Source organism: Parasteatoda tepidariorum, chromosome 5 (genome assembly GCF_982258835.1).
Source record: "Parasteatoda tepidariorum strain Cologne lab strain chromosome 5, Ptep-v5.0, whole genome shotgun sequence".
Taxonomy (NCBI): Eukaryota; Metazoa; Arthropoda; class Arachnida; order Araneae; family Theridiidae; genus Parasteatoda; species Parasteatoda tepidariorum.
Window position 1 is genome coordinate 49,307,004 of NC_141759.1, and position 15,053 is coordinate 49,322,056.

Below are 15,053 nucleotides of genomic sequence, written 5' to 3' on the forward strand. Positions count from 1 at the left end.
CACGAGGGCCGATGATTCTCCCCCTTTCAAACTCCGTAAGTTGTTGAAATCTCGCTCTCTTTCGTCGAAGAGGCATAAGTAACGTCTGAGCTAACGTTTACCACTAGCAGACATCCACCGATAACCATAAACGCCTCGCTACAGCCGTCTATTTATTCGGATCCATCCACCGTTCAGAGGGCGCTGCTCAGCATACGCATGCGCTACGGGTCTGAAATTCTAATCATTTGCATATTATGCTCTACTTTGCATTTCCTGAAATTTTCAGCTCACTCGCGTAAGTCCTTCATGGTGTTGCAATTAGGTTTTGAGTATTTACCAAAAGTGACCAAAATTTGCAAATGTTTCAGCATTGAAATTTTTTTTATTGCTTATGTAATAGTCGAAAAAATTATTATATTTAATATCACGTAACAAAACGTCACCTTTTACGGGAAAAAAAAACGCTCCAAATTTCAATTAGTCGCATCGGGAAGTACGTTTCAAAAACAAATTCTTAGCGCAACCTTTATATTATCATTATAACATGAAACGATTGGTACAAAAAATTTCGAGGAAATCATATATGATAGTACACAGTGAACACAGATTAACAGATTTTCCTAATTCTGTAATGGGTATAATATAAAGGAGTTTAATGTATTAAGTACTGACTTATATCATGGTTTACGATTCAATATCTTTGAAAGCTGAATCCGCCCCTCTACTTTGCAGCATACACTTAAAAACTCCTTTGCGGCATTGTATGGTGGATTTTGATCAGTGATTACTGATATTTTAAAACCACTCTAAATTTCGAATAACATACTTCCTCATCCATTAAAAGCGCCACCTAACAGTCAAGACGTAAATTTCTTCGCAGCAATTTCTTTTTGTAGTTTATATGCGAGACATACATTATAAAGTTCATCCACTCACCAGATGTATAGGGCACTTTTAACTATAACCCTCCATTATTAAACCAAAAACGAAGAATTTTCAGTGTATTATGATTTTAAACTAAATATTTGAATAATTAATATTTTCTAATATAAACCCTTACAAAAAATAAGGTATTTATAAGATTGTTGTGATGTGGACAGATGTAAAACACTACACCTTGGGTAGAAGATGATGTTATGTTTTGCACCAAAAGTAATCTCATTAATAAACCTCAATTTCAACCTCATTTACAACTAACAAAATCAACCTCATATGTAACTCATAAATAATTTTAGTTTAGATCGGGTGAAATTATTCACATCACAAATATAAGTATTTGTTTGAAGGGTAGAAAAAATAACCTGCACACCTCAAAAACAATATCCCTAAGCTGGTTGCTTTGAAGTAGATTTGCATTAACTCAAAACAACTTCAAATGTGCATAAAACAACTCCATACACCTTGATTATACACTTTGGAAGGTTGTTTTTGAAATTAACTTCGAATAAATCTCAAATCAATCTTGGCACCCCAATATAACCTCAGATAAACCTTAAAGAAAACTTACATTTTTTTAGGGAAGAGTTTATTATAAGAGTTTATATAAATGTCAATCGAATTGTATTTTATAAAATAAAAGATTATTTTCCTGATGTAAAACGAATGATTTGCACTAAAATTAATTTTTGTATTTTTTATCTTGCATAGCTATTGATATGTGTTTATCAAACCCATGCAAAAATGGAGGAAATTGTACAATGAAAGATGGAAACTATGAATGCAAATGCATTGCTGATATATATGGAGATAACTGTGAAAACTGCACTGCAAAATGCAGTGATGCAAAATGTGCATTTAAAGACTTTTTTTATTGTAAATGTGATGGAAGAAAATGGTTTAATACAACAAATAAAGAATGTGAAAGTAAGTTTTAACAATTAATTTTTACGTAAGACTAATTTTAAAATCTGATTTTGATTTCATTATTTATTCTGTTTCTTAGGGGTATTTGCTTATTGTTTGATAACTAAGCTTTCCTTCAACATGGCAGCTAATTTATTTGGAAAAGATAAGAAATTAAAGATAAGAGCAGAGATGCCTATTTTCTTAACTAACTATCAGCAATCAGTACAATAATATGTATAATGTTAGCAAGACTCTAATTTGCTTAATTATGAATAGTTCTTACTACTTAATTTTATATAAGTATTTACCTAATTCAAATATTATTATACATGAATTTACTAAATTTAATAAAAAGTAACACCTAAGTAGTACTTATTTTAGAATATCCGCTACAAAGAAAATAAAAAAAATTAAAATTAAAAAAAAAAAAAAACTCACCATAGTTATAGGGGAAAAAACTATTTTTCTAGAGATCATTATGAAATTCTCAAAAACAGTAATATTTATTCCTCGACAGTAAATAAATAAGAAGTAATGATTACTGATAATTCGTGATAGTTATCACCTCTGTAAGAGCATTTCATGTTTACTTTGTTTCAATCAAGAGAAGCAAACTATTTCTGATTGCAACAACTAATTAAATTCGTGGCTATGCAAATTTTCGCTGGATAATCTATATGCTTATATCTATACAAAAATAATCTATATGGTACATATTAGAAAATATGTTTGTTTTTGATAGTTTACTTCGCTCAAAAAATGTAGAATTAAAGGGTGGGTTTGTTTCTTTTCATTTGTTTTTGGATAAATAGAATACCTTCTTCAACTAAAGAAAAGGTCATATATTTGATTGCTGTTCCACATTACTTTACTCAATTATTATTTGGAAAAGTGGTGAATAACATTTATCGGAATTTGATTCTCGTAATTCAGATGTTAACTTCAAATGTTCAGTAGAATCATTGAGTAAAATAAATAAATTATTAGATTGTATTTAGTGAGAAAATTAAACAAATTATGTAAAGGTGCTCACATCTAACATTGATTTGAGTGCAAATGCGTTATGACGTCGAATGACTCAGTCGATGCATTTCACATTGTGCCTATTTATCAACTCATAGAAATTAATAAAATAATGACTCTCTGGATAATTCTATTAATTACGCAAATAAGCAATACATGAATTAAATGAAAAAAATTATTTGTGATGAGACAAATTGGTAAAAAATATTTCACCACTCACCATTTGAAACCATAAATCAGCGAGAAACAAAAATAATAAAACTAAATAAGTTCTCATCTTATAAAAACAAAAAAAATCGTTTATGATTCATTTTATTTGGAATAACTTCCGTATTGGAATCCTCTCCAAAAAAAAAATTTACTTCCGAGCAATAGCCTGTGAGTAACTACAAAAGAAATAAATAAAAACATCATAGAGAGGAAAAACTCGAAAAGTATTTGCTGCCACCCTTGGGCAAACTAAAATATTCTTTACTTTTAATTTTTACAAATTACAAAACCTTTTTGCATTTTGACGAAAGTAGTACACGTGAAGAGACATCCCTACGTGAGAGACATTAATAAATTTCAAACAAAACTATTAACTTGAGAGCTAAGCTTTCTTCCAGCCGAGCTGGGGAAGTTAAAGTATCAACAGAGTGATTCTCTGCACAATTAACACAACTTTGCTGACACATTCGGAGGTAGTATGTTGTCCACCACAGAACGAACAGCTTTGGATTTTTGCAGAACAAATTTTGGTTGAAGATTAAATTTAAAACATTTGGTACTCTATCATTGGCGGTCGCAAAAAGAGATGGGCGCATCAAAACTTTACTTCAGCTAGCATTGACGTGCCAGAAACCGTAATATTGCAAGTCTCAGACAAAGCTGAAGACCTCCTTTTTGTAAATCAGTGAATACTGCAAACTCTTATGTTGTTGAAGGAAAGTTCAGATGCAAGAGCGGCGAGGGAGTGATCAATCACGATTTCTTGTAATAAAAATTCGGATGTGATGTTTTCTGCTGGAACATTCGGTTAAATAGCGATTCCCATAATTTGCTGATTTCGAAGGCAGCTTCCAAAAACTCCGTTTTAATTTTAGTTTTCTTTTGCAAGTGTGCATGCACAAAATTATATTTACCGGTACAGTAACAGCTTTATTTAGATTATTTTTTAACAAATTAGGTTTTTTTCATAATGAATTCTGCCCTTTGGGGGCAAAGAAAATCGCACACGCATACAACCTCTATCAGTCGCATATTCCAATTGTTCAGAGACAATGTCCTCAACCTCGAGATTTATAGAAGTTGGCACTTTAGTAGGGCGCGAAAAACATGAGTTAGTAGAAAAATCCATTTCATTCTCCCGCTTATTGAGAAAAGACAAAGGATTTTACTAAAACTTGAAAATAACTTACTTTGGAATGGCCAAATGATAATTGAACCCATGCAAGGGGTGGTTCCCAAAATAAGGAAATTAGTCGAACTGCTATTAAAAAAATTAACAAAAAAATTAGCCAATCTACTAAATAATAAGCCGAACCATATTCAATCCTCTAAACACAAGAGGATAACAATAATTAAACTTCAAAATAAAAAAAAAATAAACTTTGAAGTTGAAAATCATAAACTCGGATTTTCATTCTCATTCCTCCAACTTTCCTGGAAAATCCCAAAAATCAAATCATTTTAATAAATAAAAACGAACAAGGATGCCAATTTCTTATGCAGATGGTTGAGGTAGGTCAAAGACTTTTCAAAATTCAAACTGCGGCTGATTTAAACTGTAATAAAATTTAATTGTGTGTGAAAATTTAACTTCTGACGGTGGTCTTCATTAGAAAAAGGGCAAAAATTATTTTAAGCTGAATAAAGGAAAGGAATGACTTCCTTAATGTTCAATTTTTTTGTTTTCGATTAAAGGAAAAGAAACAATAGATTAATATGTAATTGGCCCAACAAAATCAAGTGCTGAATGTATGATAACAAAATTCAACACATACGGAAACAACTAAATGAAGAAGAAATCGGGAATAATTTTTTTTTTAAATTTTCCATTTATAAACGGAAGTGTGAAACGTACAAATACCTAAAAGTAAGAAGGTTATAAATTAGAAAAATATCGCAACATTAAAAATTAGTACTAATTACACACGCAGCTTTTTTTCCTATTTTTATTGCTTTCCTCTCACATCATCGTTAAAAAGTGGATTATATAGGAAGATTTTTTGTGAAGGTAAACAAACAAGCTAAAGTTTCAATATCTTATATTCAAAGTGGAGCTTTAATTATAAACTACCAATGCCATCTTGCTGGAAAAAAAACTGTTTGGATTTTTAAGCGGGCAACTGGTTTAGTTGTTAAACATTTGAAAAAAAAAATTCTCATCTGGAGTGGTTTTTCCACTAATTTCTAAAATCAATGAATACTTCCTATTTTTGTTTCATATATTCATGAATTTAAATAATATAGTAATAATGGTTCAAATATTATTAAAAAAAATCACAAGCACTAGGTTTTTTTAAAAACAGTTTTTTTTTTTATATTTATATTTTACTTCTTTTTCCATTCAGATCTCAGACTTAACTTAGCCAAAACCTACCTAACAGTCATAATTAAGTATTGTAAACTCAAAAGTTATTAATATGACCTGTCATTCACAAAAAAGTGTTATTTCATATGGTGATGTGATATGACAATATATTGGTTTACAAAGAACTAGAGCACATATGATACAGATCAAGAAATCCGTGAAAGAAATTTTATTACATAATTTAGCATTGAAAAAATCACATTTTCAGTTATATAATGAAAAAAAGTGTGTGTGAAATTTGCTTTTCTTTTCAAATAAGTTATTTTCTATTTCCAGAATATTTTTTTAAAAAATAAATTTTTATTGAATTTAACATTTTATTTTTTCTATTTTTGAATGTTTCTTTTTTTAATGATTATGCGTACTTTCCTAAAAAATAAAAACACATTTATGAAACATTAAAACGGGCATAAAGAACCTTCTTTTTTGTATTTTTTGTGAGGGTAGATTTTATTTTTTATAAAATGTATGTTTGCTTAATTAAAAATGAAATATATAAGCTTTTAAAATTTTTAATTAATTTATTATTATCCATGACAATCAACAAATTTGATGAGGTGTTTAATAGCTGCGGTATCTAAGTTGCTTTGAAATTAGGACCTTAATCAGTTGCGTTTACCTACGCGTTGTTATGCTTTTATTTATAAAACAGATCAAGAAATAATTTATTAACGAATAATTTGTTTCTTCTTATCCCCCCCTTTCTCTTTATCTCTCTCTCTGTATATATATATATATATATATATATATATATATATATATATATATATATATATATATATATATATATATATATATATATATATATATATATATATATATATATATATATATATATATATATATATATATATATATATATATATATATATATATATATATATATATATATATATATATATATATATATATATATATATATATATACAGGGTGTTTCATATTGAATGGGACAAAAAGAATAGCGCAGTGTGACTGCCATAACGGATTTATTCAGCCGAAACAAATTTATTCTGAAACTACAATTATATAAGTTTTATTTGGCAACAGGGAAAAATCATCGAATGACGAACTCGCCGCTAGAGGCGCTGCTAAACAAAATGTCGCACATGCAGGAGAAAGCGTACTGCTTTTTCGAATACGCCAAAACCTCCTCGGTAACTGTTGTGCAAAGACATTTTCGCACGAAAGTTCGTAAACAACCGCCGCATCGGCATAACATAAGCAGGTGGGTGACGCAGTTCCAGGATACCGGCTGCTTATGCAAGAACAAAAGCCCAGGACGAAAAGAAACGATACCCGAAGTGGTAGAAAGAATTCATGATTCGTTTTTACCGAGTCCCTCAAAATCAACGCGACGTGCAGGTGCAGAACTGGTTGTCCCTCACACAACGGTGTGGCGTGTTTTGCGGAAGCGTCTCCAATTCACGACCACAATGTAATAACAATGGAATAACAATGTACGTGAGTTCCTGAACGAACGTCTACCCCATTGTTGGATTGGCGGTGCTGGGCACAGGATTTGACATGTCTTCATTGGCCGGCGATATGCTATCACGAGTGTGGCAGGAGCTTGATTACCATGTAGACATTTGTCGTGTCACCGTAGGGGCACATATTGAACACCTGTAGAAACTTGAATTAATGTAGTTTTGAGATAAATTTGAATTTTCTGTACATTAATTATAACGTTTACAATCATGTCTTCTTTTTGTCCCATTCAATATGAAACACTCTGTATATAAATATATGTGTGGGGGGGGGCAAAGATTGCTAATTGAAATTTCAAGATTTGTCTAATAATAGTTTTTAACCTCTTTACAGCTTCTTCCAGCAATTAAACAGGTTTTAATAACTTAAATCTCGTCTTCGACTTTCATGTTTCGTACTATATGAACATAGTTTACCTTGCTGAAATATTAATTTGTAACATTATATGTTTGTATTTTTAACCTTATAATTTTTGAAAGACTAGTGTATAATATATGTTTGTAAAAGCAATATCACGCGTTTCTATGATATTAAATGCTCTCATTTATTTCTTGTAAACTTTATTTATAATTTTTTTTTATTGTGCTATTATTTCAATAGACATAGACAAATGCGTGCAAGATCTAATGGAAGGCAGATGTCGTGGAAAATATGAGATTTGCAAAGGAGGTGAATGTGGTTGTGAAAATGATTATTTGTACAATATCAGCACAGGATGTCGAGGTAAATTATTTCTTTAATATGATTTTTCACTGACAGAAATAAGGATAATTAATACTCCTTATAACTTGTTCCCAAAATAAAAAACGAGCCGCCTAATCTTTCGATCGAAGAGATCCTTAGATATAACAAATACATTGTACTTTAATAAATACTTGTCTCTTTAAACATTTTAACTCAGGAACTATTTGAGAACGATAAGTAATGATTTGTGTGTCTGATATAGCATTTCAACTAATAGTTAGCTGTAATTTATTATTAACCATTAAGATTGGAATTAGTCTCGTGAAAATTCAATCATTGAAAAAAAAGATACTGAAATAAATGCATTATTTAATGTCTTATTTTTACCAAATTTGTGCAATATAGCAGATTTTTGTTAAATATTGCTGTCAAAGGAACACGTCACTATATCAGGAAGCAGCTTGGAGTTAAATTAGTACTTTATTTTCAAGCTGCCTTCTTACTGATATTTTTTTTTATTATTTTGTAGATTGACGAAGCATTTTTTCAAAGAGAGGGGCCCAATAGACAGAAAAATTTCGTTTTCTGCATTTGCAAAAATATATAAATAAATAAAAATTCTCATAAATATTTTTTTCTACCGTGAAAATTTTTTCTAGGTAAGATGATGAAAAATTTCATTCTACTAAATATCGGACAACGCCCTTAGTCAAAAAAATATCAGTGCTGGGAATATCGAGCAATGTGATTTAAGTGCATTCATTATTACCTTTATCAAAAGAAGTGTTTTTTTTTAAAATATTTTCCGATTTGACTGTGAGAAAACATGCAGACCACTGGATCGGCAGTTCTTAAACTGATATGTAAGGTTAAAGGTCATTTCCAGATTCCCTTACCTGGTATTCCATGCACCAATGTTTTTTTTAAGGTTTGAGACCATTGTCCAATTTACATAAACTCATTATTCACGTGTGCTTTTAAGAAGAAATCTAGATCCGCTTAGGGGCTCTCTCTGTGGCTGGGGGGATGAATTTAAGAAAGGAACCGTTAATCCCCAAAACAAGCAAGGTGACAAATGTTAGTGAATTTTATTCTCATTCTGTTATTCTAAAAATCATTTCTAATATTTAACACCGTTGCAGTTGGATTAACGTGGAGTGTCACAATTAGCGAGGTGTGCCATATTTTATTGATTTCAATTTTTTAAACAAAACATAATCCTAAAAACCATAGTGTCCGAAAAATAATTCATCATTCTAGATATACAAAATATTATATATATTTTATAAAAAGAGAGAGTGAATTAAAAAGAATACTAAAAGACAAATTTTCTTTCGGTAATTTCTCAACGTATATATATATATATATATATATATATATATATATATATATATATATATATATATATATATATATATATATATATATATATATATATATATATATATATATATATATATATATATATATATATATATATATATATATATATATATATATATATATATATATATATATATATATATTACAACAAGGTTACAAGCATTACTACGAAACAGAACTCTTAAATAATACAGTTTCTGGTTATAACGGTTTAAAAAAAACTATATACCTTTCAATATTTGTTTGAAACTATATTAATAATTAAAATCTGTATCTTGTAAGTTATTTTATAGAATTTCTTATCTATCTCACACTTGATTTCTATTAAACATTATTTAAAGATTTTTTTTTGTTCTATGAAACATTTTTCATGACATATTTAATAACATATATAAAATGGTTTTTTCATATTTTTCCGCAAAAAAAAGCTAAAGAGGTGTACGGTGATCATTTTTATAAATATCTATATTATACATAATAAATATTTATAATATTTCACAAAATTCAAAGAATAATATATCTTTGGAAAGAGCATAATTATTTGCAAAAGAATATATTTTTGGACTAGCATTTTATAAATGCACAACTTGACATTGTACAAATTCACAAAATTTCGTACAAGCATATTTCCGCGGCATTCCATTTCCTGCTAACATCTTTAGGGTACATAACAATCTCTTTCTCGAAATTTATAATTATTTTTTATATTTTTTTAAATATGTAATTTGGTGTATTTAACACAAATATAATAAAGCAGAATATTTTATTTTGAGAGTAATTTTCAGAAAAAATATTTAATTTTAAATTTCGCACAACTATATTTTCAGTTCCATTTCAATAAATTTATTTCTTCTTTAAAAGGCTATTTTTTCTCAGAATATGTTTTAAATTTTTTTTTTTTTTGCATGGAATGCCTATGTTTAGCTTATGCTATAATGTTTAGCATAGGTTATAAAGAAAATTCCTGTTAAGTCTCCACCGACAAGAAAATAAATTTTACTATCAGGCATCTAAGGCACTAATTACGAACATAATTTCGCAAATATTTATAAAATACTATTACACTTTAAAAAAATAACAATAAACATTATTTTTTCTGCAACGATAATTTAAAAATACCAATGAACTCATTATTAAAAACAAGAACTTGAATCAAAATTTAAAAAAAAAAAAAAACACTTATTTATTTACATTACGTATTATACGTCACTCATAATATTTTACTTTGAAAAATACATAATTTGTAAATATTTATTTATAAATTATTTTTTGAAACATTAAATTTATTTATAAAATTAAATTGTTATTTGTTAAATATACTGATGCGAAGGAATTGATCTTTTATTATTTTTTGAATTTAGTGAAGATATGCTATGCAGGGAATGAATATTTTATAGTACCAAGATAAATAAAAAAAACTCAAATTATATGAACATATAAGATAACGAAAGCAATATGTTTCTTTGCACATTCATCCATAAACTCTTAATCAAAATTAAATATGCGTTTTAATTTTCTAAAAATATTTTTCTTCAACTTTCCTAATGCCTCCCTTATGTCTTATATTATGAGAAAAATAAAACTATAATGAAATAATGGGTTAAATAGTTCTGAAAAACAAGCGTGGTCAGGTATTTAAATATTCAATTTTAAATACGGATGTTTAGTGCGGTATATCAGGTCTTAAGATATTTTAAGATCTTAAAAAAATTTGGCTACGTATTCGCCAACTCTATATGTTTTGCAACTATTAATAGTGATTTAAAATATCAAAACACCATTTTATATAATTCATGTAGCAACAGTTTGATTCAAGAAGGTATAAAGATACTTTTTTCCAAAACTAGTATCTTCCCTCAGTTTGTATTTAGTAAAATTTATTGGATAATAATATAATATATCAAAATCTCTATGAACACTTATACACTTTACTGAAATCAATTGCGGAATGAACCAACTGAAAGATTAAATAAAAAAGGCAGATTCATAGCAACAATCAAACAGATACATGTTTTTTATAAAACTTGTAAATATAATATTTTGTTTCCAAATCTCTTAGCTAAATCAAATATAAATTAGACTATTTAAAAAGAAACATCGTTTTTTGAAAAATAATAAATGAATAAATAAATGATATGAAAAATGAAAAAATTAATGATAAAATTTTTTTAAAAAAAAAAGCGGGGTAGAATCAAAACAATGAAACAATGAAAACCCATGAATTAAAATTGCGCTACGCTTGAGTTAATCAAGTTTCTTGTAGAATCTAAGAAATGGAATTTTCATTGGCTTAGCTGAAGATATGTTTTAAAGTAAATAATAGATGATTCAGTTTTTCCGAATATTTTATTGCTTTATATTTTATTGTTTGTCTAGCTATAATCATAAAAGTTGCATATTACGCGTTCTGTAATGCTTAATTTTTTTTAATTCATCATGCGCAGGCTATCTGAAGGATCAATGTGATCGTGCAGCATGACGCAACCTAAAATAAAATTGCTAAGATTATCAGAAACCACGTGATTGGCTTGCTTATAGATATGCTCCTAAAACGTGTACCTATGAAATTAAATGATTTAAAATCAACAGTAATTGAAAAGAAATATTTATACTGAAAAGCAAGATTAATGTAGAAATAGTAATGGTTTGTTGAGGATAAACGTAAAAAAGAACCAATATTATTATTTAATTGACCCAAATTTTAACAAACCATGGAAATTTTAAGAGATATTTATTTCGTTTCCATCTGCAGACCAGTGGAATTTGTGCTTGCGGTGATGCTGATGAAGATGCTGAACATATTCTTCTTCACTGTAGTCTCTATGCGAGTGCCCGAATGAATTTGAAGACTGATTTGAGACGTCTTTCAATTAGTTGGCCACCTGTCTTATCAGAACTGGTCAAAAGTATTGAAAGTCTTGCGGCCTTGCGGAATTTTGTTTCTAATGCAAATTTGTAAATTTTTTCTCCTTTTGTTTTTTACTTACAACTGTAAGCCTCATGCTATACTTTGTGGTGCATGAGGAGTTTTAAGTCGTTTAAATAAAAATTAAAAAAAAATTAAAAAAAAATATTATTATTTTTGCCAATTACGAAAAATTTTGATAATACTTACTAAATGAAGCAAAATAATAAGCTATGTACAAAAAATCTAAAATACTGAAGAAATAGAACTAATTCCTCAAAGAGTGCATAAAAGTCACTCTATTATTAACGTCAATGATATTTGGCCAAATTTGAAAATAGGTACTAACTGAAATAAAACATGTAAAATTAATGGAGGAAATGTGTTGATAGGGAAGCATAAAAAGTGACCATAATATTATCTCCAATACTTCATTTTGGTATTTGCACTCCTAAATCGTATCTGATATAGTTTTAATCGGTACCCAATATACTCTTATGTAGATAAAAAGTATTTAATGTGTAAATTTGGTGCCTATTTTAATTGCACCAAATCTACATTTTTGTAATAGATATTGCATTTTTGTGATAGATATTTTTTTCCAGCTCTTCAAAGATATAAGTACAGGTGAAAGTAGTTTGATTGGGGTGAATTTAGCCTGATATGAGTTGAAGAAAGAAAGGAAACAAATAATAAGAAATAAAAGAAAGCAATTAAATTATTTTTGCATGATTATTTGAGATGATATTTGTCTACCAGTTTTATGAACGGTTTTGTAGTGACCAGATTTATTGATTCTTCTTCCCCCCATATGAAGAACTGGTAATCAGTTGGTAATAAATGATTAATATAGGCTATTTTTTGCATGAAATGAACTTTGGAAAAACTGGTAAAACCAGTTGGTGCATTTTTTTTAAATTACTCAATTAGTTTTAAAGATATGAAAAAACGCAAAAAATGAAATTAACATTAAGGGGGGTTAAACTTTCATCCGATCTCCTGACTAAACTTTAAGAGCCTCAATTTCCAGATTACGGCTATCCTCTCTTCCTCTATTTCATAAGTGAAAAATCCAAATATGCAAAAAAAGAAAAAAATAAATAAAAAAAATACGTATTTGTTCAGAGAAAATAAGTTGTGTCTGATTTCGCAACTTAATTAATAATTAGCACTAATTGATTTGCATGTTGAGGTAACTCCAAGAAACATTTCAAATTGGCCCCTAGCTCGTGAAAATCTGGATATTGCCAGTTATTGCGGGTATTTTTTTATTTTTTTTTATTTTGAGCACTTCACATTTTTTATAATAATATTTTGAATTCTAGTTTGTATTCTTTTTATATTATAATATTTATTTTCGTTATTTTTGGTAGAGACTTTTGAAACATTTATACTGTTTTAAGGAATCGCAAAACATATTTCTTATTTACTCTCTGCAGTTAAACTTTTTTTTTTCGTTTAGGTCATAATCAATCTTTAAAAATTGCTGAAATACTATTAAAATTACGTATCGATATTTGAAATATTATTTTTATTTTTGTCAAACTCTTCTTGCTCATAGTAATTATACAATAATTGTAATTTGTTATTCACATTTTTTTAGAAAAATGCACGTGTGACACTGTTACCCAAGATTGTGTTCATTCAGACAATGGCAAAGCTACTTGTATATGTAAAGATAAGCACTATTTTACGGGAACTAAGTGTGTTAAAGGTGAGTAGCAGCTGATGGCTTATAAATATAAAATATATTTATAATTATCACAAGCATTTAAAATATGAAGTTAAGATACACTGTTTCTTTTTAAAATCTGAATATATATTCTAATTTTAAATGAAACATCCTAATTTTTATTTCATTTAAATGGAAGCTGTAATGTTACTTTATATCATACAATGCAACTAAAAATTATACTGTTTTTGAAAACGAATGCAAGAGTTTTCTATAACATGTGCCTTTAACCCATTAATGTTCATAAAAGGAGCGTAATCAATGAAAAAGCACCTATATTAAAAAAGCTGTAGTACATTTCTATATAGATACAAAGAAAAGAAAGTTTTCTGGAAGTATATTGTAATAACTCGAGTGAATCGTGGTGGCTCAAGGAATAGAGCACTTACTTCCCAATTTGATGACTGGTAGATATGAATTCCGCACACGGCTCACACAAACCGCAGGCTGACAAAAAATATTTTCAATGGTAGGCGGATCATGAGTTAGAGTCCCCTTGCGCTCAGGCTAACTGTGGAATGGTGTCGTGGTTTTCCTCTCTATGTAACGCAGGTGCCGGTTAGTTCCATCAGAAAGTGCTCCACGAATTTAAATTTCTTCCAATACTTGATCCAGAAGCTCTCTTGTCCTTTGAATTGTGTTCAAAATTACAAGTTTGATTTTCTGAGTGTATGATTTTAGAGCTCGAAATACTTGACATTATACTTATTTAAAAAGGCAGACCAGCTGGTCACCGGAGGCTGCTATTTTCTGACTCCAATTGTTTGATGAAGTCAGACAAGATTCATTGGATAGTTAACCTTCAGAAGATCGAGAACCAGAAAAGGAGAAGCGTATAAGTCTTCTCTGGAAAGATCCTAGCAGTCCAGTATGTATTCTGCTGAGGCCGGCTGAGCTTGACATTTAGAGCAGACCTCCTGTTTTCAAAGAACGAGAGACTTTTTTGGGTTAGCGTAGTCATAAAGAGGAGGTGAATACAGCTCCTGTTGCTTTGAGGAATTTGAGAACCATAAATGTAGAAGTCTGGCTTGGTTCATGGTGGTAATTCTTTTAGTATAGAACCTACCTGTCAAACTGTCCAGCTTAGGAGCTCCTACCAGTAGCAAGTTGCTGCAGGCGTAGCCCTCCGGGTCATTGGTACACGCAAGCTTTTCCTCCCAGTCAAGGCAAGAACACCGTCGACGAGGGAAGCGGCTAGTAGTTATATAATCCAAGTGGATATTTCTCTCCATTATTTACCACTTCAGCTTTAAATGACTTTTGATCTAAATACGAATATCTATAATATTATTATATTATGATAGACCGAACTAGCTAGTTTCTGCAAATTATATCCTAATAAAAAGCTATTTGTGTAACCAATTTATTTTTGAAAAAATGAAGAATGGTCCTTTTATAAAGACGTGAGGCTGAAATGGATTAATATATATTGTTT

At 29.1% G+C, this 15,053-nt stretch overlaps 1 protein-coding gene across 1 annotated transcript in view; it reads left to right on the forward strand.

Annotated features, from left to right (window-relative positions):
- The window catches only part of LOC107444788 (uncharacterized), an 87,180-nt gene that overhangs the window by 43,878 nt on the left and 28,249 nt on the right, over positions 1-15,053 (forward strand). Inside the window, exons 27-29 of the mRNA XM_087162771.1 lie at positions 1,630-1,845; positions 7,515-7,637; positions 13,490-13,600. Of these exons, the coding sequence (XP_087018897.1) occupies positions 1,630-1,845; positions 7,515-7,637; positions 13,490-13,600 (450 nt within the window). The remainder of the gene's footprint in view (positions 1-1,629; positions 1,846-7,514; positions 7,638-13,489; positions 13,601-15,053) is intronic.